Below are 27,457 nucleotides of genomic sequence, written 5' to 3' on the forward strand. Positions count from 1 at the left end.
TTTTTTTCCTTATTCTTTTTTGAGTTCTCAAATATGTCAGCTTGGTTCTTTTTTTGTTTGTTTGTTTGAAGTTTAGTACTCATTAATCTCCTTCCCATTCAATTAGAAAACATAGGTTTTTATTTAAAAAAATTTTTTTTGGTGAGAGACAGAGAGAGGGACAGATAGGGACAGACAGGAAGAGACAGAGATGAAAAGCATCAATTCTTTGTTGCAGCACCTTAGTTGTTTGTTGATTGCTTTCTCCTGTGTGCCTTGACCAAGAGGCTACAGAAGACTGAGTGACCCCTTGCTCAAGCCAGCGACTTTGGGCTAAAGTTGGTGAGCCTTGCTCAAACCAGATGAGCCCTCATTCAAGCTGGCGACCTCAGGATTTCAAACTGGGTCCTCCACATGCCAGTCCGATGCTCTATCCACTGCACCACCACCTGGCCAGGCAGGAAACATAGGTTTTTAAATTGCCGTAATACCTCCAAATGATAACGCATTTTCTTCATTTTACTCCAATGTAACTGTGACTTCTATTTTCTTAGTTCCTATGAAGTGCTCAGTAAGTTTTTCAATGTAAAAAACAAAACATGAAACTAAATTTGGAAAATAGTATAATACACAAGCATTCACAGTTCAAGGGAAGATTGCTGTTATAATGCTTTTTTAAAAGTATTTATTCATACTATGAAAAATGACTCTTGGTGTTGATGATCCTCAACAAACCACGTTATTGAAAATTGAATTGTTCTGACACATCTGACAAAGCAGAAATACTTTGTCAGTTTGGTTAGGCTTGTCTCATGTTTACCTCTTCCAAGTGCTTTGGCTTAATTCTTGTTTTGTCTCTAACCCTTCCCTTTCTCCTTTTCAATGAGCAGCCAAATGGACTGGAATAGCAGGTAGGATCTAAGACGGCCCTTGTGATCCTTGCCTCCTAGTCTTCACATCCTTGTGTCAACTTCATCTTGACTATGGATGGGGCCTGTGACTTGCTTCTAACCACCAGAGTATGTCAAAAGTGATGGGATATCACTTCCATGACTATGTTACCTAAGACTGTGACACTTGTTTTGCTATAACAGTATTGATTCTCCCCCTTGCAAGACTCTGATGAAAGAACCTGTCATATAGAAAGGCCCTTCCCCAGGATAAAACTGGTATTAATTTCTATTGTTGCATGACCATTACCATAAACTTAGTACAGTGGTTCTCAAAGTGTGCGCCAGGTGCACTGATGTGCCCTAGATTTCCAGGTGCATCTTATGGGATTCCAGAGAAATATGTGCCTGTTGGGGACCAAAAAACCAACAGGTTTTTGTTTTGTTTTTCCAAAGCCAGAAATGGGGAGGCACTCAGACAGACTCCCGCATGCACCTGACCAGGATCCACCCGGCACGCTCACCAGGGGGCGATGATCTGCCCATCTGGGGCGTCGCTCTGTTGTGACCAGAGCCACTCTAGTGCCTGAGGCAGGGGCCACAGAGCCATCCTCAGTGCCTGGGCAAACTTTGCTCCAATGGAGCCTTGGCTGCAGGAGGGGAAGAGAGAGACAGAGAGGAAGGAGAGGGGGAGGGGTGGAGCAGATGGGTGCTTCTCCTGTGTGCCCTGCCCAGGAATCGAACCCGGGACTCCTGCACGCCCGGGCTGACGCTCTACCACTGAGCCAACCAGCCAGGGCCAACAGGGTTTTTAGAGTTTAGATTTTTGGGGGACAGGTGTGGGGAATTGGTTGTAAGCTGACAGTCTGCCCAACCCCCACTTCACTTGCCTGATTAGGTTGCAAAAGGCTGTTAAGCTGTGGTGCTTTACACTACCCCCTATGTTCCCTGGAAAGACTGGAGGCAAGTTTCTTCTATCTTTTGTTTGGTGTAAAGTTAAGATGATATGTATGGTGGGGGTTTTCTGCACTCAACACAAGAGCAAAAAAGAGAGGAATTCTTCAATGTATTGATGAGGAAATGAGAGTTTGCTTTTCAAATATATGCCCAAACATTGAAGAAATTGCTAGGACACATCAGTCTCATGTTTCTCATAAACACAAGAATGAAAAAACTTAACACATTTGCGCCGGTACCTGCTGAATTTACTAAATCTTACTGAGAATGTATCTATATCTATAAAAAGATAATTTTGTCTTTTTTTATTTTAACCCTTTTAAATTTAACCAAATTCTAAAAAGCATAACTCAAAAAATGTAACATAAAAATGTTTTTTTAATGTCAGAATAAATTCAATTTTGTTGTATTTATTTCATTTAATTACCATAAAAAGCACACTTGGACTTTATATTTTCTTTAATATTTGACTTAATTATTATAACATATTTCTCAGAAATTTGTATATAGTGTGCCTACAATTATTTGTAGGATTTTAAATGCACCCCGACTTCAAAAAATTTGAGAACCACTGACTTAGTGGATTAAATCTACATATATTTACTACATCACTGTTTTCATGGGTCAGGAGCCTGGACATTGCTTTACTGGGTCCTCTACTCAGGGCCTCACAAGACTTCAGTCAAGGTATCAGCCAGTGCTGTGGTCTCATCTGAGGATAGGTACCTTCTTCCAGGCTTCTTCTTGTTAGCAGAATTCAGTACCTTGCAATTGTAGGGTGGGGGCTCTCAGATCCTAGAGCAGCGGTTCGAACGACCAAAACACAGGGGTCGCCTAAAGCCATTGGAAAATACATATTTATTATACATTTTAAAATAAAATATGTATTTCCGATGGCTTTAGGCGACCCCTGTGTTTTGGTCTTTCGACCCCCGCCGGGGTCGCGACCCACAGGTTGAGAACCGCTGTCCTAGAGGCTTTCAACCATTCCCTGGCACATGGCCCTCTCTATAATGTGGCAGTTTTGTTTCTTCGAGGCCAAGAGGAAAGCATCTCTACATCTTGAACTTACTCCATTTCTGCTTTCTAAAGCCTCTTTAAAAGGGCTCACCTGATTAGGTCATGCCCACCTAGGGTTATTTCCCTTTTGCTTAAACAGATTAGGGATTTTACTTACATATATAAAAACTTTCACCTTTTCCATATAATGTAAACTAAGCAATGGAGTGTTATCACCATATTCACTGGTCCCAATCACACTCAAGGGGAAGCGATTATTCAGGGTAAGTGTATCAGCAAGTTAGAAACTTGAGGGCCATCTTAGAATTCTGCCTACCATAACGGGCATGAGTTAGTCCTATCTGTAAGTTTAATTTTCATTTGGCCCCTATAGTTTATATTTTGGCAAAGTATTTTTTCATGCTGTACTATTATTGTAAGTGGTAATAGTAAAACATTTTATTAAATTCACCTTTAATAAAATTAGAATTCCACTAAATGTAATGTATACATACAGAGGGCTACTTTGTAAGATGTCAAAATCACATCCACTGTGTTTCTTTTTCTTTGTTTAAATGGGGGCAATGGTCACTGTGGTTGAAGAAGAAAATGTTTAGAAGCTAGAGTGGGGAAAATGAAAGTAGTTTGCTCTATTAAATAAGCATCATTTGTGAGCACAGGAAAGCAATGTCTCTATCAGTGTACACTTAACAGCTTTACCCTTTCTATTCATGTGGCAGAGCACTGTGTGATATAGCCAACCTTGGTTACAACTGCCAGTGCTAGATATAGCTGAAATAGCAAGGCTGGCTCTGTTTGGTTCTCCTGTGGTGGCAATCTGCGGTATGGTCAAACACTCCAGATCAGACCACATAATCTGCAATGTCCTTATGCCAAATCACCTCCCTGATGAAAGGAGTGGGAGGCAAAGAAATTTCAATACAGTTTCTCTATCAGGATGTACTGTTTACATATTTATACTGAAATTTCCTTTACTTAGAGGTAAAAGCTTTTTATGACTTTCAGTACTTTAAAATGAGATTTTCTGCTCCCATTTTATCAACTGGTAACTCCAAGCACCCCCAATATTTCCTACATAGTCACCCATTTAAACAGTGAAATCAACCAGATATTTATTGAAAGATGCTCAATAACAAGTTTGATTCACATTTTAAAACTTGCAAATACATTACAAACTGTTACAGTGTCTTAAGGTTGTAGATATTGCCTTATTAAATTATAAGATGTAAAATTATTTAGCAAAAACTGTGCAATGTCTTAATTTAACCTTCACATATAAAAAATATACTTTTATGGAACACTGAACAGTTAAGGCCACAATACTCGGAGAGTTTGAGATACACGTATTTTGAAATTGCTTGTCAAAAATATTAGCATAAATAAATATCAAAACTGGTCATATTATTCAAACCAAATAAAACATATTATTAACTTATATCTTCAAGTTTGTTATCAGAAACATTCTTATAGAAGTCATGTTATTCAAGTATAAATTAGAATATGCCTGGTAACTTCATAAATATATATTTAAAGTATTACACAGGATTTTGATGCTTTCTCATTATTTGAGGGAGAAACATCCTGAGTATTTTTCCCAGTGATGTTCTTTTTAAGCTCCTTCTTATTTTTAAACTCTGCTGGCTCTCCTACTGATTTTGTTTCTCGAAGTGGCTCATTATCACTCGGCATATTTTTCAGACTCATCAATGACAGTCTTTTAAAAAGGAAAGTCTAGAAAAAACACAAAGAATTTATTTCAGTATGTGAAATATTCACTTAATACTATTTGGGGAGTATAATTTTCAACATCTTTATGGGGCACAATATGTGCATTCTTAGCATCTGTAAGCTGCTTTTCTTTTACTAATAACAATCATGATTCGTCCTTTAGAAACTAGCTGAAACATGGCAGTGAGAAGGTAGTTGCTAGGAAAGGCAAGAATCCACATGTGTTCTTTTAATAGCAAAATTCTCATCTCAGACTCTTTTATTTATTATAATGACAATGAGTAAGAACTCTACTGACTTCAAAGTAGCACTGGATAGTTAACCTCTGTATCTGCAGCCTCTAGCCCTGTGCCTGGCACATAAGAGGTACCCAATTAATATATGCTAAATAATTACATGGATAAACTAATTTCATAACAGAAAGAAATTCTTTATAACAACTGATAAGTTTACTGCTTTTTTTAATTGGCTTATTAAATGTGGAAGGAAATCAAGTCAATAACACAATTTTCTCAGTAGCTAACTGTGTGTCCAAATAATCAGCATTGACTATAGTTTAGAAATGCAATATTTGGTAATTTGGAGATATAACAATCACCCACCAAAAGATCTCTGCTTCCAATTAAAAGTCATAGGTCCTAACCTGGTTATCTGAAACATTTAAAATCATCAAAACAAAATTCAGTGGTGAATTCTGTCTTGTAGACACAAAGAGTGCAATTCTTTCTTTTCCCCCCTTTTTAGATTATCCTTATAGTGTCTGTCTAATTAATGGAAGCAAAATGCAAAATCTCAAACACATATTTATTTTGATTTATTTTGATATAGGTTAATGAACCATTTTTCCAAGTTTTAAAAACAATTTGATTTATTTGGCTTGGGTAGTATAAATAAGTTAGAGATACTGTAGAGAAAAATATGTGGGAATGATTTTTTAAAAAAATCTCATTTAAATTATCTTATTTCCTTTTAAAAATATGTAGACTAACAGCATATTCCTCAAGTAGGGGATATGTTTATTACTGCTTGATTTGTTAAATATAATTTTCATTACCTTTTGTTTCTTTCTTTTAAACAAGAAAATGTATATTTACTGAAATATATTTTTCCATTAGGTATAAATGAGAATTTAAGCAGAATCAATGTTGAAGAATGAATTCTTCAGCCTGGCCCTTATCCTGGCCTAATCCTCCCTTTGTCCTATTCACTGGTGCTGGCGCTTGGCTGCCCATCTTGGTCTACTCCTACAGGTGTATGCTATTCTGCCTCCTACACAGCATTCCTTCCGGGCTTGGCCCTCTCCTGTCCTGTACATCCAAATCGCACCACCCACAGGCAGTGCTGCAGACTGGAGAGCCTGAAAACTTCCTGAAACTTGATCACGTATTCTAGAATACATTAGGTCAGAGCTGTGTAATTCTCTCTTTTTTTCTCCCTGCTTCACTTTTCCTCTCCTTAGGTTTTTATGTCTCCTGACTCTTTAACTTTTCATCTTCCTCCCTCGTATTTGATTTTCTTTTCCAGAGCCTTTCCTTGAGCTGTTATAATCGAAAAAAAAAAATTTAAATATTTACAGGGATGCTATGAATCATAGTATAGTCTGTTAAATGTTCTGGTCTACTAGACAGAGAATTTAAAAAGTTCCTAAACCTTGATCAAATGTTCTGATGATAATCTGTTATAATTCTAAAAATAATTCTAATGTGTCCTTTGAGCCATGTCACAATTACCTTTTGGGTATAATAATCCACATGTATGAGATAATTTTTATAAAGATAAAAATGATCATGAAGTAATTTTTAGTAAAAGATAACAATATAGGATCAGGGCCAAAATAACAGTTGAAATTTCTAGAGTAATTCTGGAAGGAATTTCAGAGTGGCATATACCTCCAAAGATGGCAAAATACAGGCTGTTTACTACGCTAAGGATGGCTCCTGGTTTCACACCTTCACCCTTTCCTCTTCTGTACTCCTTTATATTTTTCAATTCATTGTCAACCAAAAATATTTACTGAGCATTTACCATGTACCAGAAACTGATAAGTGTGTGAGGATACATGGGAAAAGCAAGACAGATTATCATTTCTGTCCCAATGGAGTTGAAGGCCAGTGGGGAAAGAGGCATAAAGCAAATAGATATACAAATGACTATGCAATTGCAAATTGTGATAAGTATTAAAAAGGATACAAAAAGAGAGTTATATGAAAGAATAGAACATAATAATTTATATAAGTGCTGCTGGTCACAAAAGGCCCGTGTATGGAAATGACATTTAAGCTGAGACCTGAAGGTTGAATAGGAATTAACAAGGCCTCCCCCCCCTTCCATGTCTCCTCTTCAATCCTGACAGATGGTCTCATGATTAAAGAATGTTCTTAAAGTGAAAAGAGCAACTTACTTTCAAGAAGAAATGTATTCATCAGACTTTTAACAACTACAAAAGAGGTATCAGTCATCCTGAGAGACTGGAGTAGCATGCTGTAATGTTTTCTAAGCACAACAATCTTTATTTTTTCATTTATCCTCTCTATTTCTTGGCTTAGCCTTACCCCCTTCTAGACATTCATGATCATTATACTCTTATACTTTAAGCAATAAAGTTCTTCTGTGAATCTTTTATTGTATGACAAATCAGGAGGAACAGGATGATGGAAATAAGTACGTTATTAGATTTTGACAGAAACACCTGAGTCATACATAACTTAATAAATAAATATGCATGTTAAAAATATGAAACATTGGCCCTGGCCGGTTGGCTCAGCAGTAGAGCGTCGGCCTGGCATGCGGGGGACCCGGGTTCGATTCCCAGCCAGGGCACATAGGAGAAGCGCCCATTTGCTTCTCCACCCCCACCTCCTTCCTCTCTGTCTCTCTCTTCCCCTCCCGCAGCCAAGGCTCCACTGGAGCAAAGATGGCCCGGGCGCTGGGGATGGCTCCTTGGCCTCTGCCCCAGGCGCTAGAGTGGCTCTGGTCGCGGCAGAGCAACGCCCCAGAGGGGCAGAGCATCGCCCCCCGGTGGGCAGAGCATCGCCCCTGGTGGGCGTGCCGGGTGGATCCCGGTCGGGCGCATGCGGGAATCTGTCTGTCTCTCCCCGTTTCCAGCTTCAGAAAAAAAAAAAAAAAAAATGAAACATCACCTGAAATTATTCACATTTCTGGACATAAAAACTCATACTAAGGGAGTTAAATTATGTGGATCACCAAAAGGTAGGAGCAATTCAGTACTTTGTCCATAATACTAAAATAAGAAGTTTATTTCACTTACCTTCTTTGATGCTTTCATGCCTTTAGCTGGTATGGATTCAGTATTTTCTAGGATTTCTGAAGAGCTGCTCTTTGCAAGCTCAGACACGTTTCCTAAAATAGAATATATTTAGAAAAATGTTTCCTAACTAATGAGAAAAAGAAAAGTCATAATGCTTTCAGTGAAACTCTATCAACTCTGAATTATTGAGTAATAATAAAACATCATATCACTGGAGTAATGGAAATGGCCTATACTGCATACTTTCTGAAATGCTGAGTTAAGGCAAAAAGCCCAGAATGACCTGACCAATGCAGTAAAAGTTGAGGAGGCCAAATATAGTTACAAAGGTTACAGGAAATGTTAGGAGAGACTTCTGTAAAATATAAATTACCTTTGTAAAATTAACCTACTTATAATTAAATTATTTTACAAATGGGCATGTTATTTTTGTGTTCCAAATTAAACCATAAGTTATATAGTTAAATAATGATCTTTAAAGTATACTCATGAAGCATATGCATTCTTTTAATTTATATGATCAACTATTTAAATATTACATTAAACTTCTCTTTAACAGTTTAGGCTATACACTAAGAAAACTTAAGAGATGATAAATATTTTAATATTTTTCTTAAAATATTCTAAAACTACTCTTTCTATACAAGTTCCTTTTCTGCTTAAGTTCAGATCAAGTATCTCTTATTATGACAGTTATTTCTAATGAGAACACAGTAAAAATCACATTGTGATGTGATGGTATGGCAACATAATATAGGGGTTGTAAAACAAAAACACAGATGATTTGGGTGTAGAAAACGTAGATCGTTAATCTGTGGCACTTGTTCTCTGACACCAACTGCTAGGCCTGGGAAAAGATTCCTCTCAAATGTCTATGGTAAGATCAAAGAGTCAGGTCTGGGGTCTGAAGGAAATAAGTAGATGGCTCGCTGTGGCTCTAGGCCAGGCTGGTCATTGGCAATGGGGTCTGGCAGTGCTTACCATAGACATAAATTGAAATTTGGGGCAAAAGTTCAATTTAATACTACTGATTGAGCCTGGCCAGGCGGTGGCGCAGTGGATAGAGTGTCAGACTGGGATGCGGAGGGCCCAGGTTCGAGACCCCAAGGTCACCAGCTTGAGCGCAGGCTCATCTGGTTTGAGCAAAGCTCACCAGCTTGGACCCAAGGTGTTAACTTGGTCTGCTGAAGGCCCATGGTCGAGGCACATATGAGAAAGCAATCAATGAACAACTAAGGTGTCGCAACGAAAAACTGATGACTGATGCTTCTCATCTCTCTCCATTCTCTCTGTCTGTCCCTACCTATACCTCTCCCTCTGTCTCTGAAAAAAAAAAAGAAAAGGCTGTCCTAAACTACTTGACACTGACATATGAACAACTAGGAGTAGTGTGAATATTTTTATGTGAAGAAGCAGTGGTGGTTATCAATGAGAAAAAAACTCATGTCATATATTTCATAGCTCGTTATAAGGGTCATGTAAAAGTAAAAAGCATAAAATAGAATACATGTGTGTAAGCTATAATTATTCAGTAAAGGCATATATATACATATGTATGTGTGTTATATATCTAGCCTTTCTAAAAGTATATATTGAAATCAAATGTGCTCACACCTTTTGGATTTTCATTGTATTCACAAATGGCCAGTTCCTCTTGGTCGGTTTTTTTGTCCTATAAACAATAAAGAAACAATAATAACAAAAAACATATTTGTGCTAGAAAATCTAGTCTTGCTTTTTAAGCAAGGTTCCAGAGTCAACCTCTAGCTATTAACATAAACATGTGACAATTACTTCACTTTGCTGAGCTTTTGCCTAAGATGCTGAGTGATTGCTAAATCACTCCTAGCTTAAAACTGTATAATTAAAATAATTGTATTATTCAAGTATTCTACTAAAAGAATATTCAGAAATATTAATCGGTATATGATTTAGCTCAGAATTTGACAATGCCAAATTGGAGTTTAATGAGTTCTTTGTTAAAGAATTTAGAAACCATCCCTAACTGTAATTCATAAATCTCCTTATTAACAGAATCCTTCACTCCCTCTAGAAACAAACAAAAAACAAAACAAACAAAGAATTAACTAATAGACCACTTTTTTTTTTTTCTAAATGAGAGGAAGGAGTCTTGGTTAAAGAAGGAATCAAGAAAGATAATGACCTAACACAATACCATCTTGTAAATTAAAAACACATGTAAACAAAACAAAAAATATGTTTTACAAGTACACATTTAAATAAAAGGACAAACATGTTTCAATAGTCGTCTATGACTGGGTGAAGGGAAATGGGGCTAAAAGGGGATCAATTTCAATAAAGAAAGAGGAGCCTGCTTAGAACAATGATAATAGTGTTCGGTCAATGAGAAGGCATGACTGACTCAGTGTTTCGCACAAGAGGTCCAAATAATGAAAATGAAAATGAACCAATACAGTGACATTGACTTTGATTTCCAAATTCCATACCTCTGAAATTAATCCAGGGTAGTGTTTAGCAAATGAATAATTTCAAACCTACCAACTATCTCACAGCAGGGTCACCCTTGGGCAAAACTACAAAATGGAAGAGATGATTTTGATGTTCCTAGCTCACCTTCAGGATGGTTTTTTCTCTTCATTGATACCTCCTTTTAGTCCTACAAATAATTCCTTCTAGACTACAACTATGCAGAACTGATCACAGCCTCAAATACTGCTGTGACAACTTTAGTTTCTCCATATACATGTAAATACACACATGTACACAGGCACACAGACATCACATTTCTGCCACAAGTATAGTGCTCCTAGTTTTGCATTTTCATCATTTCAAAAATGATGAAAGTTCACTGGTGCTGAACTTCATTCATTTTTCAACAGTATACTATACTGGCCCATATCAGTTCATTTCCACTCATGCAGGGAATAGAATGCTACCAGTAATTACAGAAAGGGGGCTAGAAACAAAGTTTGCCTCATTCATAACTTTGCGTGAACAAAATTATTCATAGAAATATCTCTGCTATCAAAGGATGTTGGAATCTGCCTTAAGCAGATTCCAAAGAATACATATACTTTCTCTTAGGATTTAAGCACATATCATCATACCTTTTCAGTGGTTGTTAATACCTTTTCAACTGAGGTGTCACCGGTTTCACTGTGGTCATCTGCAGGAACATTTTCATCATCTTCCTTAGCTTTCTTCTCGCCTTCCAGAGGTTCATTAATTTCCTTTTCCTCATCTTCTGGTTCTTCCTTTTCTGAAAGTTTGCAACTCTGTGGCAAAATTGATAATCAGGGAAAAGTTAGATTTTCTTTTGAAAAAAGAGAGATTTTTATTGCTGTCATAACTCATACCATCTCAAAGAACACATGGATATGAATTCAAAGAAATAAAAGCATAGTTACGGGGGGAAGAAAGAGAGGGAGGGGGTCGGGGGAGGGGAACAGCACAAAGAAAACCAGATAGAAGGTGACTGTAGACAATTTGACTTTGAGTGATGGGTATGCAACATAATCAAATGTCAAAATAACCTGGAGATGTTTTCTCTAAACCTATGTATCCTGATTGATCAATGTCACTCCATTAAAATTAATTAAAAAAAGACCATTAAAAAAAGAACTAAAAGCTGCATAATCTATACTGCCTGCATAGCAAGTTACTATATTGCCAAGGATTATGCACCTGTTGCTTTATTGCATTTTTAATGAAAAGAATTCCCAAAATTCTATTAGCACCTATGAAAAGATTAACATGGAAACAAAATTAAATATATCAGGGCTGTTTCAAAAGAATGTTTTTAAACTTAAAAGATGTTAAAAAGCTTTCTACCTACTGTTGCATTATAACATAATCATATCTATGTATTATGTTCATTTTCCAAAACATAGGAATTTAACATCATTTCAGAAGTACAATTCACTTTTTCATGAGCAGTATAATTATTTACATTACAGAAAAAAACATAAAGAGACATAAACAGTTCAAATTATTTTTTCTTATTTACAGCAAAGGAAAAATTAATCTGAGGCGGAGCTTAGTCTACCCGACTCTTGTCCAGCTAATCCAAATTATAAAACAGCTTGTCTATGAATTTGATAGACTGAGAGTAAATCATGTGATGCTTATTAAGTTTAGGTGGAAAACATTAGTTTTATCTTCATTTTTATATTGAGTTTTTCTTTTTTTTTACAGTTTCATATTTGGGGAGCAACACTGGTTATTGTTTGTCAGTAAGAGATTAGGCTCCCTATTGAATTTTTTCTTATGCTTTTCATTTATGCACTTCACTAATGGTAAAATGACCCCTAAAATAAGCAAGGCAATAAGTTATCAGTGCCACTCATTCCCTCAAAGAACCTTTTTAGAAAGTTCACCTTGGCTCTATTTGCTTCATCTTTCTGTGAGTGTGTTTAGGCTAGGAAGAGGATATGTTTATTTTCGACACCTTGGTAACAGATCTAAGTGGCATCATCAGGCCAGCAGCACTAATGTTGTGGCTGATTAGCACTCCTAAGGATAAGCAATCCAGAAGTGAAGCCTTGAGATTTAAACGATTTTCGGAAGTTACTCTGGGAAGGCTTGACTTAGGTTAATCAAAAGTCATGAGGTAGTGCATGAAAGAGGGGAACACAGTAGAGGGAAACAGGGTACCAGTGTAAACATGTTTAGGTTGGGTAGGGTTAATTACAAGATAGCTACTATTAGGCTCCTTATTGGGTTTTTTCTTATGCTTTTCATTTATGCACTTCATTAATAGTAAAAACGGTAAAATCAAGAACTTCTGAGGTTTTCTTTTCTTTTTTTTTTGCATGATTTCCCCTCTAAGTGACTTATATATTAGGTGTAGTCAGGTGAACATTATGGGTAGCTAAAATGATCACAGGCAGCTTGACTTTGGAAAGGAATGGGAAGATTACTAGATTTAAGACTTCTGCTGATAAACAGATGTAGGCATAAATGTTCATAATTGATGGCCAACTAGAGATAACAGTGCTCCTGACACAGAGAATTTCACTCAGCCTTTCCATCTCCGAGAGGGAAAGTCAGTGAGCTGTGTTCCAGCAAAATCCTCATTACTTGGAGAGTTTGGCTAATTAGCACCTGGGTCAACTCTAATTGTACCAGTTAACTAAGCCAAGGCATTAATGTAACCTTAGAGTATCATCCTATTATAAAAGAAAACGTGGAATTTCACCTTATTTTAGAAATAAGCAAAACATTCAGTTTTTTTAATAATGAAGTACAATTTTACTCATTAACTTTATGAAAATCTATAACAACGACAAACGATAAAACTACATCATTTTCTAAATTTGAGAAAACTCTTAGAAAATGATATTTTCACTAGAAATTACAACATCAATTGTAGCACTTTGCACTTATTAAACACGTTTAAAATTAATCTATACACATTTGGACAACTACTTTAAATCACATATAGCACTTACCTTCAAACTGAAACAATTTAGGAGAGATTGGTAGAATACTGTCATTTTATAAAAGAAAGGATAAAGTTTAAATACATTCTTATCACCAGCACCACATAAGAAGTAAAGAGTTAGTCTTGAGTGGTCAGTGGAAATTCATGTTTGTTAAGATCACAGTAAAGAAGTGCATGGGGTGGTTCCCACGAAAGGACCCTTGTTTCATTGGTCAGATACAGCACAGGGAGCTGCAGTCTTTGGTCTGGCCCAGTGCACTGCTTTTTACATTTCTTATGGGAAATGTCAAGAAACCAAACATTCCTCCTAAGGTTTTAGTTTGCTTAAGAATACAATCACATTGCATGCTTTAAAAACTAGAGATTGCTCTCAGATGTCAGCCTAGTGGTCACCCTTGGGAGGATGGGTGGGAAATGGTGGAAGAGGTTTGAAGGGGAGCTTCTGGGAAGCCAACACTCTGATTTTCTTTAATCTGATTAGTAACTATATGGGTGTGTTCGGTGTGTGGGATATTCACTGAGTTATACATGTATGAGATATATACTTTCCTATGTGTGTATTAATTTCAAAGGAATTTTTTAATGTTTAAAAAAGAAGTATAAGGCATAAAATTTTAAGCTAATGTCATATACGATAGAAAATGTTTTCCAAATAGGCCAATAGAACACAAAACTTTATATCTAAGTCATATCAGATGGGAAAAGTGCATGTTTTTAAATCTCAATTTCAAGATTTCTTTAGGGCAAAAAGAGTTAACACATAAACTCATGTTTTAATTACACTAGAAATCACTGTGTCTATAGACAGTGGTTATAGATTTAATTCAATGACCTAAGCACTGCTTTCCAAGTATTTCTCCATTAGTCATGGCCTGAGCAAGGTGCCTAATTCATGTACTTTACCGTCTACCTGTAAAATGGGGAAAATGACATTAGCAATTAAAAAGATTACTGACACAGAAAAAAAAAAACATGAGCAAACAGTATTTGTATGTAAATATAACCAATTTTCTAAAGCCTCTTCCATAACAAGATAGTCCCTACTGTTGACAATTTTGTCATAATGTCCCAGATCTTATAATTAGAAAACAGTTCATTTAAGATGTTCACTTCTTTGTTCTACCCTCTTGTACACATCCCTTTATTCTCTGTCAGGAGCCCAACAGCCAGAGCCAGTGAGGGAAGAGGGCTGCATGCTATCAGGAGCAGCCCAGGACAGCAGGGAAGTAGAGGCAACTCCTCGCCTGGGCTGCAGGTCAGCATTGCCACAGGGCACGATGCTTCCAAGCCCTCATGTTTTCCAAGAGAAGTCCACAAAACATTTTTAAATGTAAAATCTCATGATATTTCAATGTTAGTAACAGATACACATTTAAAAAATTAGATACCAAACTGCAGCCATGGGCTGCCAGTTGTTGTCTAGAGACACCAAAGTCTCTAGAATGTATATCTCCTTTCTTAAATTGAGAAATATGCCAGTAGCGTCCTTTGTTTGATAATTATTTTTCAAAGTGTAGTTCTGATTCTATTTCTATGACACTACCTTATAATTTCTAAACTTTTCCTTCTTTCTATGTACTTCATTCTTAAGGCCATATTTTCACCACCAAACACATTACAGTTTGACTGTCATTAGCAGGCCTGCAAAAATGAATGTGATGCTCAGGGTACAGAACATCTTGCAGGTATACAGTTTTATTATCATTTTTCATTTTACTCTTTATTATCCCCCTCCTTTTTCCTTAGAAAACTTATTTTCTTCTTCACCTTAAACAAATGTATGGTACATGAATTATTTTTTAAACTATTTTGATAAAAACATTAGGACACAGAGAAATCTATGCTCTCTACAACATCACTAAAATCTAAATTTTAGGCTAAACATGTGAGTGCTTATCAGCCTTTCATCTTGCTTCAAATGCTGAGGCACAGTATCTGACCCATGCATGGTGTGTAATGGTACAATCTCACTCTACCCCATATTTAAGGGTTATCGTTACTGTAATCCATTTCATTCCCACAGATCTATTTCCATAAGCCAATTTTTTAGTGGTTGCTATATCTAAACAAAATTGAGGATTATAAAAGCAAACAAACAACAACAAAACCCTCATGCACATCAGTCAGTGACTTGTAGATTCAGGAGGGTAGCATTGTTCCTGACTTGATGTGAGCAGAGAAGATAATTAGAATGGTACAGATCACTATGAGTACCTCTAACATGCTTCATGTACAAACCAATTATCAAACCTCCCTTCCTTTACTAAAAGAGGGAAATAAGACTCAGAAAGGTTAAAAACAAACAAAAAACTTGTCTAAGGGTCCACAGAGCTCATCAGTGAAGGGTTGAGATTTGAATTTAGGTTTACTGGAATCCAGAGTCCATGCTCTTTCTCAGCTCTGCTCAAATAAATTGAAGACCATAATGCCTGCCCTCAGAGTCCACCCCACTACATACATATCTGATATTGAAAGCACTGTAGACTCTTATGTTGATAGCTCACTTAGATAACATCCTACTCTTACATACTATTTTATATTGTAATTGTAATAGCAGCTAAACATTTAGGATTTTCTTTTCTCAGAGCACCAAAGTCTCTAGAATGTATATCTCCTTTCTTAAATTGAGAAATATGCCAGTATCGTCCTTTGATAATTATTTTTCAAAGTCTAGTTCTGATTCTATTTCTCTGCAAAGCAGACTTCCTGGAGCTCATTCTTTGCTGGCAGTGTGGGCTCTGCCCGGCCCTCTGCTGGGCCTCTCATAGGCTCTGCCTTACACCTTTCTTCATTGGCTTGGGCAGCACCTCTCTTTCTTAGAAAGTGTTTCTACCCCATCTATTTCTCAGACTTCCTTTTCTCACCCTCCCCTTATCTACTGAAATTTCCCTGAATTTTAAGTTCTCTTTTCACTCTATGAATGCTACCTCTCATTCAACTCCACTGTTTTAACTACATATATGTGCTGGTGATATTCAGCATTTTCCCGAGCTCCAGACCCAAATATGCATCTTACTGCTGAACATCTCCTGGTTCAACAAACCCCCAGCAGCCTTACAAACCTACCTCTGCTCCTCTCTTTTCAGCCTTAGTTAATGACACTTTTACCACCCATTTCTCCAGGCCAGAAACAAGAAAAGATTGGCCTTTTCCCATCTTCCAAGCTACATCTCTTTATTGAGCTCTCCAATTCTACCCCATATGTCTCTTTACAATATATGTCTCAGACTCTCCATTCCCACTGCCCTAGCCCAGCCGTTCTTCAGTCTGCCTGGTGTACTGTAACTGCCTCCTAACTGGCATCCCTGCCTCTGGTCCCGTTCCAATCCACCCTCCTAGGCACATATAGGAGTTGATGCTTCCAGCTCCTCCCCCATTCTCTCTCTCTGTCTCTCCTCTCTCTCTCTCTCTCTCTCTCTCTCTCTCTCTCTCTCTCTCTCTCTCTCTCCCTTTCCTCTCTAAAATGAATAAATAGATAAAAATTAAAAAAAAGAAATAGAAACCAATCCACCCTCCATATTTCTGCAGAATGATATTACAAAAGTCCAAGTGTGATCATCTCACTCTTGTTATTTAACATCTTTTACAAACATGTAAGGCCCTTTGCCTCTCCATCAAGGATCAAAGGATACTCTAGGCCTCACTGACAGAAACACTCTCATCACTCCCATCACCTGAAAAGCCCTGCTCTCTACACTCCCCTTTTCCTGGTTAGGTTTTACTTTTCATGACTCAGTTCATGTTTTTTACCACTGCTCCCTGGAAGCTCTTTCCTAGCCTTTCTCTGTGGCAGCTGAAATGCCACTCCTGAAGGACTCTACTGTACTCATAAAATTTTCTGGTCAGCCTGTAGAAAAAAATCAAGTGTTTCTGGAGATCAAGAGCCACATCTTACTCTCTGCATAACCAAGGCACAAAACCATTTTCTTATTATTAAGGGATTTGATGCAGGAAAGCCATAGATATGTTTTAAGATCATATTTTTATCTTTGGACAGTCCTGGCTAAGAACATTAGGAGAAAAGGTAAATGAATGACACTGTTTAACAATAGTAAAAGCAGTCTGGGAACTCCTCTTACCTGGTGTTCTTTCAAGAAATCTATATTCAATAAATGTCCTTCACAGGGACAAAGACAACAGGAGACTGACTATAAGCAGCCCTCACTTCTTGAGATCCACCTGATTTTGGAAAGCTACTGTTCTATTTTTGGTGCTTGGCATATAAGTATTTGTTGAATCAATAACATGTAACACATATTAAGTTATGTGTCAGGTTATGGGCATATAATATCACATCTAATTTTCACAATGGAAAGAATGAAGGAATTATAGTACCTTCTTCCATGGTAGCATTTTATTTTAAACGTGTGTGTGTGTGTATGTGTGTGTGTATGTATACAGTAAGTTTATCTCTATGTGAAATAATAACAAACATTTCAATTTCACTCACCTCAAGTGCTGATGTTCAGCAGCAGTAGATCCTCCTGTAGTACTCCTTTATAGTTTATCTTAAGGTATTTTTTTTGCCAGGGTCGTCATTTTAAACTGTAACTCAAAGGATTCTATACACACCTGCCTCAGAAATGATCACTGATAAACTATAGCAAAAACTTGATTGGCCAGCAGATGATACAATTTTTTTTTGGCCAGGGAAACGTGAAGAAATGCTTAAGTGATAATTAAAATAATGGTTATCTAGACTGGTTCAAATACTGAGTTGGATACAGTTTAAAAATACCATTTCATTATTGTTGGCTGATTATCTCTTCAATGGAAGATGAATGCCTATATCTTTAACATTGATAACTCGAGTTTAAGAGTTTCTCACCTCCCTGGAAGTGTTTTCCTTTATGAACTGCACTACTGCCATCCATCTTATTTAATCATCTTAAGTCTAATTTTTAAATAACCATGCTTTTCACTAGAATTAACAACATGGCATATACATCTTTACTGAAGTTAATTAACTACAGTCCACTAGAATGAATTTTGTAGAATTTGGAAGAACCCTGCAATGCCAAATCAGCAAATTTCTTTAGTTAGGGTAAGCTACCTGAGATTCTTACAGCTAAAACAAAATTTACAGTTGTTCCTAAGAGTTTCTTCAATTCATATTCTAGTCTTTCTCCTCATATTCTTTTTCACTCAAAGAGAATCAAATGTGCAAAGAATTCAACTACACAAAATTCACAGGAAGTTTACCATTAAACAATGTATAAGAAATCCTCGTGCCAATGATATGGGAGGGACAGAGGAAGGAAATCAGTTGAAAAGGGAACTATGAATAAACTATGAATAAAGGACAATCAAACAAATTAGCTGCATTATATACACTGAAAATGTTAAGATTGAAATTATACTAGTGGAAATCTAGCCTTTGTAAAACTCAGTATCTAAGACTAGTTTCTTTTTACAAACCAATTAGTGACTGTGTACATCTAATTTTTATTTTACTTGAAACATTGGACAACAAACAGAATTACAGAATACTCAGTGAAGAACACATTGAGGGTACATAAAAAATACATACTGAGAATGAAGTTTCTTACAGTACAGTTAAAACATGGAAATTATAGGAGTTTGGAAATACAGAATTACAGAAGACAAGAAACATTAAAGGTGTCATAACTTTTTTAAGAAAAAAGAACATTTTAGAGAAAACTAGTTTAATTTTAAAGTGCAATTCTTCCTTAAAATTTCTTATGAAAATAACAAATAGGGTAGAATCAATTAGTCTGAGAATGGGAAAATTTAAGTTATAAGTAGAGTTATAAAACACTAATCCACTCCATTTTATAGATGAGAAAACTGAGGCCTAATGAGTAGCTCTGCCTGGCCAATAAATTCTTATTGTTTTATAAATGTACAAATTAGAAGTTTTAGTTAATCTCCATTTCATTATATATACTGTTGTTTGCCTAGACAGTAACTAAAGGAGACTACATTATTAAGATCTGAATCCAACTATCACTTGGTAGATTGTTGCAAAAAGGACACATAAAAAGTAGAAAAGACAGCATTATTTCTTCAAGATATGAATTCCTCATGTTAGCTTTCAAATACTATTCCTTCTTATAAAATTATTCTATGTGGTAAGTAAACTGAAATGAGACCGAAAATAACTGTGCTCACATATTTATAAGAAATCAGATGTTTTTATAGCCCCTAAGGATTTGTGCCATTTTTGTATACACAAAATACTCTTATAGTGTACTTTTATTTTCTAAATATATCTTTAATGAGAAATATACAATATTAATTATCTGCTGATCTTTTGATATTTTCTAGTTATAAATTAGCAATTTTGGAGAAAATACACCAAGATATTTAAGAGGAACCAGAATTTACCAGTGCCTTGTGTTGTCTTTATTGGTTGTTACTATACCACACATAAGTAACCATGACATAAAATCAATTTAATAAAATATATTGAGTTTTAGTATGTGCATGGAGATCAAATTGTTCGGCTAGGCAATATCAGATCAAATTTAGTTTGTTATTTCAGTTCCAAATAATGTGGTAATACATTATTCCAGAATTTTTTGGAACCTGGTGGTTTCAGAAAAATTTTAGAACCATTTTCTAAAAGTTGTTTTGACTGCACTGACATTTTGAACTGCTCTACTCCATATTCTTTTTCCTTTCCCTCTGTGTTAGTAATAAACTTTCTGTGATATGTTTTATCTTTGTTATATTTTACAGAGCCTTTGATTTTGCTCACTTTTCTGGATTCTTTTCCTTCACTCTGAATTCCCAGCCTTTCACTCCCTTCATTACCTGTCTCCTGGTATTTCCTTTCCTCTTCATCATTGTCCTTTTCTTCCTCCTTCTCTTCTCTACTCCTGTTTTCTTCCTCTTCCCTCTTCTCTACTTCCCCTTCCTTCCTTTCCCTTTCCTGGCTTTTCTCCTTCCCTTCTTCCCCTTCCCTCTCTTCTTCATCACCTTCCCCCATCTTTTCCCCTACTCCTTTCTCCCCTTCCCCCTCTCCTTCCTCCATTTCACCCTCTCCTTCCTCATCTTCCCCTTCTCCTTCATCTTCTTCCCCCACCTCTTCCCTTACTCCTTTCTCCCCTTCCCCTACCTCTTCCCCCTCTCCTTCTTCCACCTCTTTTCCCTCCCCTTCCCCTTCCTCCCCTTCCCCCTCTCCTTCCTCTTTTCCCTCCCCTTCCCCCTCTTCTTCCTCCCCTTGACCTTCTCCTTCTTCCTCTTCTTCCTCCTCTCCCCACTCTCCTTCCTCCCCTTCCCCCTCTCCTTCCTCCCCTTCCCCCTCTCCTTCCTCCCCTTCCCCCTCTCCTTCCTCCCCTTCCCCCTCTCCTTCCTCTCCTTCCCCTTCTCCTTCCTCTACTCCTTCTCCTTCCTCCCCTTCACCCTCTCCTTCCTCTACTCCCTCTCCTTCCTCTCTTTCACCCTCTTCTTCCTCTATTCCTTCTCCTTCCTCCCTTTCACCCTCTTCTTCCTCCCCTTCACCCTCTCCTTCCTCTATTCCCTCTCCTTCCTCTACTCCTTCTCCTTCCTCCCCTTCATCCTCTCCTTCCTCTACTCCCTCTCCTTCCTCTACTCCTTCTCCTTCCTCCCCTTCACCCTCTCCTTCCTCTATTCCTTCTCCTTCCTCCCCTTCACCCTCTCCTTCCTCTATTCCTTCTCCTTCCTCCCCTTCACCCTCTCCTTCCTCTATTCCCTCTCCTTCCTCCCTTTCACCCTCTTCTTCCTCCCCTTCACCCTCTCCTTCCTTTATTCCCTCTCCTTCCTCCTCTCCATTTCCTCTCTCTTCTTCCTCCTCTTTCCTCTCACTTCCTTCTCCTTCCCTTTCCATTTCCTCCCCTTCCTCTTCTTCATCCCCCTCTCCCTCCTCCACCCCCTCTTTCACTTCTTTCCCTCCTTCTTTCCCTTCTTCTTCTCTGTCTCCCTCCACCTGTTCCTCCTGTCCCCCTTCCTCATCTTCTTCCTCCTCCTCCCCTTCCTCTTTCTCCACCAATTTTTTTCTTTTCTCCTGATGGCCTTGTTTCCACTCCTTTTGTTTCTGTTTCTTCTCCTCTTCTAAATCTTTCTCTCCCTTACCATGGCTCTCCATTTCTCCTCCTCCTTTGTCTTTCTCCTCCTCTCCCTCCTCACTCTGCCTCTGTTCTACTGGTGAATTTCCCTCCTCCCAAATTCCCTCACATACACCTTCAGGCACATCCTCTGCCTTTCCCTCTGACTTTCCATTGCCTTCACTCACCTCTGCTCTGTCTGTAAGGTCATCTGACAGGATCTCTGCTTCCTCCTGCTCCTTTCCTCCAGGCATCTCCACATTTTCCTCTACCTCTTGCTCCTCTATTCCACTTCTTTCTATATCATCTGTTCCTTCCTCTTCCTCTGGAATCTCTGGCAAATGCTCAGACTTAAAATCATATTGTGCCACGAATTCGGACATTTTGAGGTCGGTATCTTCCTCATCTTCTTGTTCAAGACATTTTCTGCTATACCATAAGTTTTGGTAAGTTTCCATTTCATCATCATCTTTTTCTTCACTACTAGATTCTACTGACACAACAGGCTCGGGGCCATCACTTGTACTCTGCTGACTTTCACTTTCACTTTCACTTTCACCTTCCAAGTAACTGCATGGCTTCTCTAAAGATTCTGTTTCATTGTCAATGGTTTCATCTTGCTCGTTCCTTTTCCTTTCCTTAACAGAATCATTTTCTTCAAAATCCTCATCAATATTCATGGCTCTATTTAACTCATCAAGGAATGTGTTAATATTCTCTTCACTTTTTCTTACATCTTTCAGACCTGCCATTTCTGCCAGCTTAGGTTCCTTTTCAGAGACTATTTCTTCTGCTTCTTTCCGACTGCATTCTCCAACATTTTTATTTTCTAGTTCCTTATCATCAGGTAGATTAATATCATGCTTACTTTTAAATCTAAACGCCTTTATGTGCAGGCCCTTCTTACTGGTGTCGGCCTGAGGCCCAGGTTGACCTGAGTTGCCACCTACATCCTCATCTGAACATGGTTCTACATCCCCAGATATTGGTATCATATATGTTCCTGCAGCCAAAATTTGTCTATATACTGTCCCTTCTTTCATTTGTGGGAACTTCTCTTCACTTTCACATTCATTGCTATCATCATTTTCAGAATGAGCTGTATGCTGCTTCAGTTTCTCAATTGTTTCTGGTTGCTGAAAATTTTTTGAAGTAATCGTCATACTACTATTACTCTACAAAGGTAACTTATTTACTACAAAAACTGCCAAGATTTTGTATTGTTATCAGTTTCACTAAGAGACCAAAAACATCCAGTTTTACCAAATACTGTGCCCAGATTTTGTTTTCTTTGGGGATAATTTATGCTGTTCTCTATATCTACAGTACATCTAATTTTCATTTAGTAACATGTATCCATGTTTAACTTTCAAATTCTTACTACTTGCTATAATTTTGTCATTATTCACAGGACTATGAATATTTCCTCTCTGACCCTTTTCTAAATTGGAATCAATTTTTAAATATAATACATTCCCAGATTGATTTGGCAAAATACCATTAAAAATGTACACTTCTGTTGCATGAAGTGCAGTTCTGTTTAATTTTTTCTATCTCATCATTTTAAATTGTCAAATTCTGATTGGTCTTTTGATTCCATAAAATATATAAAATTTAAAACATATATACAAATTAAAATAAATAAAAATGTGAAATTTCTAAAAACTGAAGAAATAGCTTATTTTTAGAAGAAAACAGAAATAAAAACTGAAAATGAAATCTTTATCAATATACTAAATAATAATGAATAATTTTCCTTTTCAAAACAAAATCTTGGGTTTTCAAAATTTTGACCCTCTATTATATTCTTTAATGATAATAACTTGCATACATGAAATACCACTATAAGGAATACTTAAGGTAAAATGTAAGATTGTTTATAGAAAAATTATGAAATTAAACATTGAGATTTAAATGATACATTAAGAATATGAAATTAATTTCCTGGTGGACAAAATAAGGCAAAATGAAACTGTTGACCAAAATTTTGCAAGCTAATAGGTTGAAATATTTGATGAATTTGGGTCTCTGGAGAGTAAAACTTCACTAAAGCAAGTTTTATAAATTGTGATGAGTGTTAAGCCCAAGAGGTCCTTTTTTTTTTTTTTTTTTTTTGCTAAAGGAATTATTTTAAAAGTATAAGTTAAAAAGAAATATATAGAAATGCTATAATAAGTCTTTTTTTTTATTCACCAATGTAGGCCTGGTAGGGCTTCTACTTAACTGGAGTATGTGAAGTATAAAACATATTAAGAGTTCAAAAGGGAACACCTTCTTTTTCTGTTTGTTCTAGGTCCTATTCCTTAAAAAGTTACAATTCTTTCAAAAGCCCTAGGACAGAGGCCCAGGGGCCAGAAATGACTCCTAAACGTACATGCTTTATTGCTCTAGCAAATAAAACAGTACAGAAATTGCAGAGCCCAGAGTCTAAGACAAGGGGAAGGAAAGATACAGAAAAGCTATCTCTTTAAAAGTAAGGTCCGCCAATAATCAGTCCACATTCACTGAGCTTCTATAACTATGTTAGAAAACCTCTCCCATATTAAAAAAAAAATTATTTTGCTGTTATTCACCATGACTCTCGGTGAAATAAAATAAGACTGATGAGGATTGGCAAGAAATTTTTGTACTTAGGAAGATTCTCTTTGCATTTCAGTGACTTTGATTTTTGAGCTTAACAACGTGGAAAAGGCATTAGAAATATAAATTAAATGTTTGCTACAGCCTTTTTCCTTCAATTTACATTTCTCCAACTTATTCTTCTAATCCCCTAAATCCTCATACTTTCATCCCGCTGGTCCATAAAGCTAGGAAAAGGAAAATAGGGGAGGCATTTCTCTCTCCAGGTTTGTGAAAACCAGACTATTCCTTCCTCTTGCTATTCATTTGTTATTCATTAAATGTCTGTTTTTATCAAGCATGCACAGCTTCTGACTAATTTCCAAATGTTTAATCTTGTTTTATGCTACCAATTCCTTGATAAATTCAAGTCCATTGCAAACACTGAAAAAGCAATTATTAAATGTGTTCACAAAAAAATCACAAAATTTTGGAACTAGAAAAGATGTTAATGTAATCTCGTAAGGTCAGCACAGTTACTCATCCAAAGTAATATTCAAGTCAGATCTGAGAGCCACTTTAATGAGCAGCAGCCTCTTCTAATGCTTAAGAACTACAACAATAATCTTATAATCAGATTATTTTTCAAGATAAAATGACCAAAGTCAAGGATACTTAGCAAGCTTTTCTTGTATTTCAGTGACTTTGATATTAAGGATTTTTAGCTTAACAATATGGAAAAGGCACTAGACATATAAATTAAATGTTTGCCATATAAACATTTCCTGTCATTTCTTGATGACAAGAAAGTATTGCTATTCTGACTTGTTAGTGACTCCAAGAGCAAATTTCAGCATTGGAATTCTATCCATCTTGTTGCATCACAGAAAATACACACGAACAGAACAAACCCAAATTGAGGTGATATACATTATTTTTTGTTTGGTTGGTTTTTTTTTAATTCTAAAGTAAGTGAATGGTTACCTTTCATATGTTCTTTCCAGAAACCTTTCAAAGAAAAAAATTAAACTGTTCTTACCCACCATCTTAAAACAACTCTCTATAGTGTACCTTTTGTTTTGAAATTGGTGAAAATTTACGAAACTTTTCATTTGAATTCAGGCTCATCAAATGTGTCTGAAATAAATAAAAAAGCATATGTTCTAAAAACAATGATGACTATATATGATTTTATATTTATACACTCTAAAAGTATAAAATACAAAACAGTTCAGATAGTAAAATAATCCTGTCACAACTGCATTCTTATAATGTGAGCATTGCAATGAATTTTACTGGATGTAACCTATAGCTCAATAAAGCTGATTTCAAAATAACAAAATGCAACCAAAACAAAAAGCATTTTATGCATATAACAGTATAGTAAGTATACACATACATATATATATGTACTTACAAATACATGATGAACTAAAATTAAAACATATCTAAATATATAAATAAGAAAACCATTACCACATTTAAGATATCAGTAGTTTCTCCAAGACTTTTTGAATCCACTGATGAATTGTCCGTATCCTCCACTTCAGTCATTTTATCTTGAAAATAATCTGAATGATTAAAAGAGAAAATAGAAAAACAGATTTCAAAGGAAAAGTGAAAGTCAGCTGGACAATAAACAAATTATTCTGTACTATAGGGGGCAGATATAATTTTATTCAAGTTCTTTTAACTACATGTTAAGGGAACTGAATAGAATTCATTCACAGTAGTAACAGGTTTTAAAATTTCCCTTTGAAAATTTAAAGATTTTGACACTGATAAGATAATGCCTGCTTCATTCATATGAGTAGGCAAACACTATTCCTTTGGGTTTTAAATACTATCCAGGTATCAGGCACCGTGAGAGCCAGTCTGCAAAAAGGGCCCCAACGATCCACATCCTCCTGGTATGCATACCCCAATGTAGTTCCTTTCTACATTTTACCAGATTGGTCTGTATGACCAAATAAAATGAAGCAGACATAATTGTGAAGTTATTGTGGTTTATGTCTTGGTCCCACACATTCTCTCTCTTTCTTGGATTACTTGCTCTGGGGAAAGCCATGTTGTGAACATCCGTAGGAGAAGCCCATGTGCTGAGGAAGTGAAGCCCACTGACAATGGCCACATGAGTGAGCATGAAAAAAGATTCTCCAGCTCAAATCTAGCCTTCAAATGACTGCAGCCCCATCTGCCAGCCTGTCCGCAACTGCATGAAATGCCCTAAATCAGAACTACTCAACTAGGCTGCTCCTGGATTCCTAATCCTCAGAAACTGTGTGAGATAATAAATGTTTGTTGTTTTAATCCTATAAGTTTTAGGGTCACTTCTTATGTAGCAACAGATAACTAGTACAAGCACCTAGAAACTTTCATGGAAAACTGCAAGATTATATCATAAAAATAATTAAAAGTTATAAGCTCTATTTATCATATATTTTTCTCAATTATTATACCCCCATTTGCCACTTGTATATTTATTTTAGAGGAGCTCCTTAATGAAGTCTTCACTAAAAATGCCAATCCACACTAACTCTCCTTTGTAAATTCATTTAATTCAAATAAGCAAATAATCATTTTGTGTTTGTTCCATGTGATGCAATATGCAGGAAATATCACCTTAACTATTAATTTATTTTGGATGTTATACATTTTTTTTATTTTTCAATTACATTTTACATCCAGTGTTATTCTGTATTAGTTTCAGGTGTACAGCATAGTGGTTAGACAATCATATACTTTACGAAGTGGTCCCCCTCATATTTCCAGTACCCAACTGGCCCCCATACTTAGTGAACTTATACTCTAGAAGGGAATATAAAATATATGGCACAAGGGAATGAGAAATCAATCACATCTTAATGATGGGAATCAGGAAATGTTTTACTAAGGAGGTACAGGGAAGGATGAGCAGAATTCTAAGATGCAGCGATGAAGGTGAACAAGGAAAGTGCTAACAAAAGCAGAGTTGCCTGCATTGAAGGGTTACCATGTGATGGAAACATATGCTTGTATACATTTTGGGTTAATCTCATGAGAGCAAGAGAGATAAACATTATATGTCCACTTCACAAATGAATAAATTAAGGTAAATGACCCTTTTGGTGCCAAGTGTCAATCTCAGGTCTGTCTTAAATTCACAGTCATTCCACTGAATCTGACTGTAAAGAGCTGTTTGATCAAAATCAGGAGTTGGCAAACCTTTTCTGCAAAAGGCCATAAAGTAAACGTTTCAGGTTTTGTGACCACATAGTCTCTGTCCTAACAACCAAAATGCCACCATAGTGTGAAAGCAGCCATAGACAGCACATTAAAGGAATGGACATGACGGAGTTCCAATAAAACTTTACAAAAATAGGGGGCTGGCTAGACTGGGCTCTTGGGCCGCAGTTTGCAGACTTGTAAACTCAGTTAAGGTTATAAGAAAAAGACAATTGAGAGATGGAGCTAGAAAAGCAGGTGGGAGTATATGGGTAAATTTATACTTATTAAAAATAATATTAGGGCTGACCAAACAGTGGTGCAGTAGATAGAGAGTCAGACTGGGAAGCAGAGGACCCAGGTTCAAAACTCCAATGTTGCCAGCTTGAGCGCAGGG

The 27,457-nt window shown here is 36.6% G+C and overlaps 1 protein-coding gene across 7 annotated transcripts in view; it reads right to left on the reverse strand.

The window, feature by feature from the left end:
- Positions 1–3,938: 3,938 nt before the first annotated feature.
- RPGR (retinitis pigmentosa GTPase regulator) overlaps positions 3,939–27,457 on the reverse strand; it is a 50,766-nt gene continuing 27,247 nt past the window's right edge. For 3 of the 7 annotated variants that reach the window (XM_066356978.1, XM_066356977.1, XM_066356974.1), the window contains 3 exons: positions 25,333–25,427; positions 24,928–24,993; positions 19,609–22,433 (listed from right to left, as the gene is read on the reverse strand). In XM_066356978.1, the coding sequence (XP_066213075.1) occupies positions 19,764–22,433; positions 24,928–24,993; positions 25,333–25,427 (2,831 nt within the window). In that variant the 3' untranslated portion in view covers positions 19,609–19,763. Of the gene's footprint in view, positions 4,578–7,842; positions 7,935–9,456; positions 9,515–10,931; positions 11,100–19,608; positions 22,434–24,927; positions 24,994–25,332; positions 25,428–27,457 lie in introns of those variants that run through there. The other 4 variants (XM_066356980.1, XM_066356979.1, XM_066356981.1 and 1 more) reach the window with 4 other exon arrangements.

Source organism: Saccopteryx leptura, chromosome X (assembly GCF_036850995.1).
Source record: "Saccopteryx leptura isolate mSacLep1 chromosome X, mSacLep1_pri_phased_curated, whole genome shotgun sequence".
NCBI classification, from domain to species: domain Eukaryota; kingdom Metazoa; phylum Chordata; class Mammalia; order Chiroptera; family Emballonuridae; genus Saccopteryx; species Saccopteryx leptura.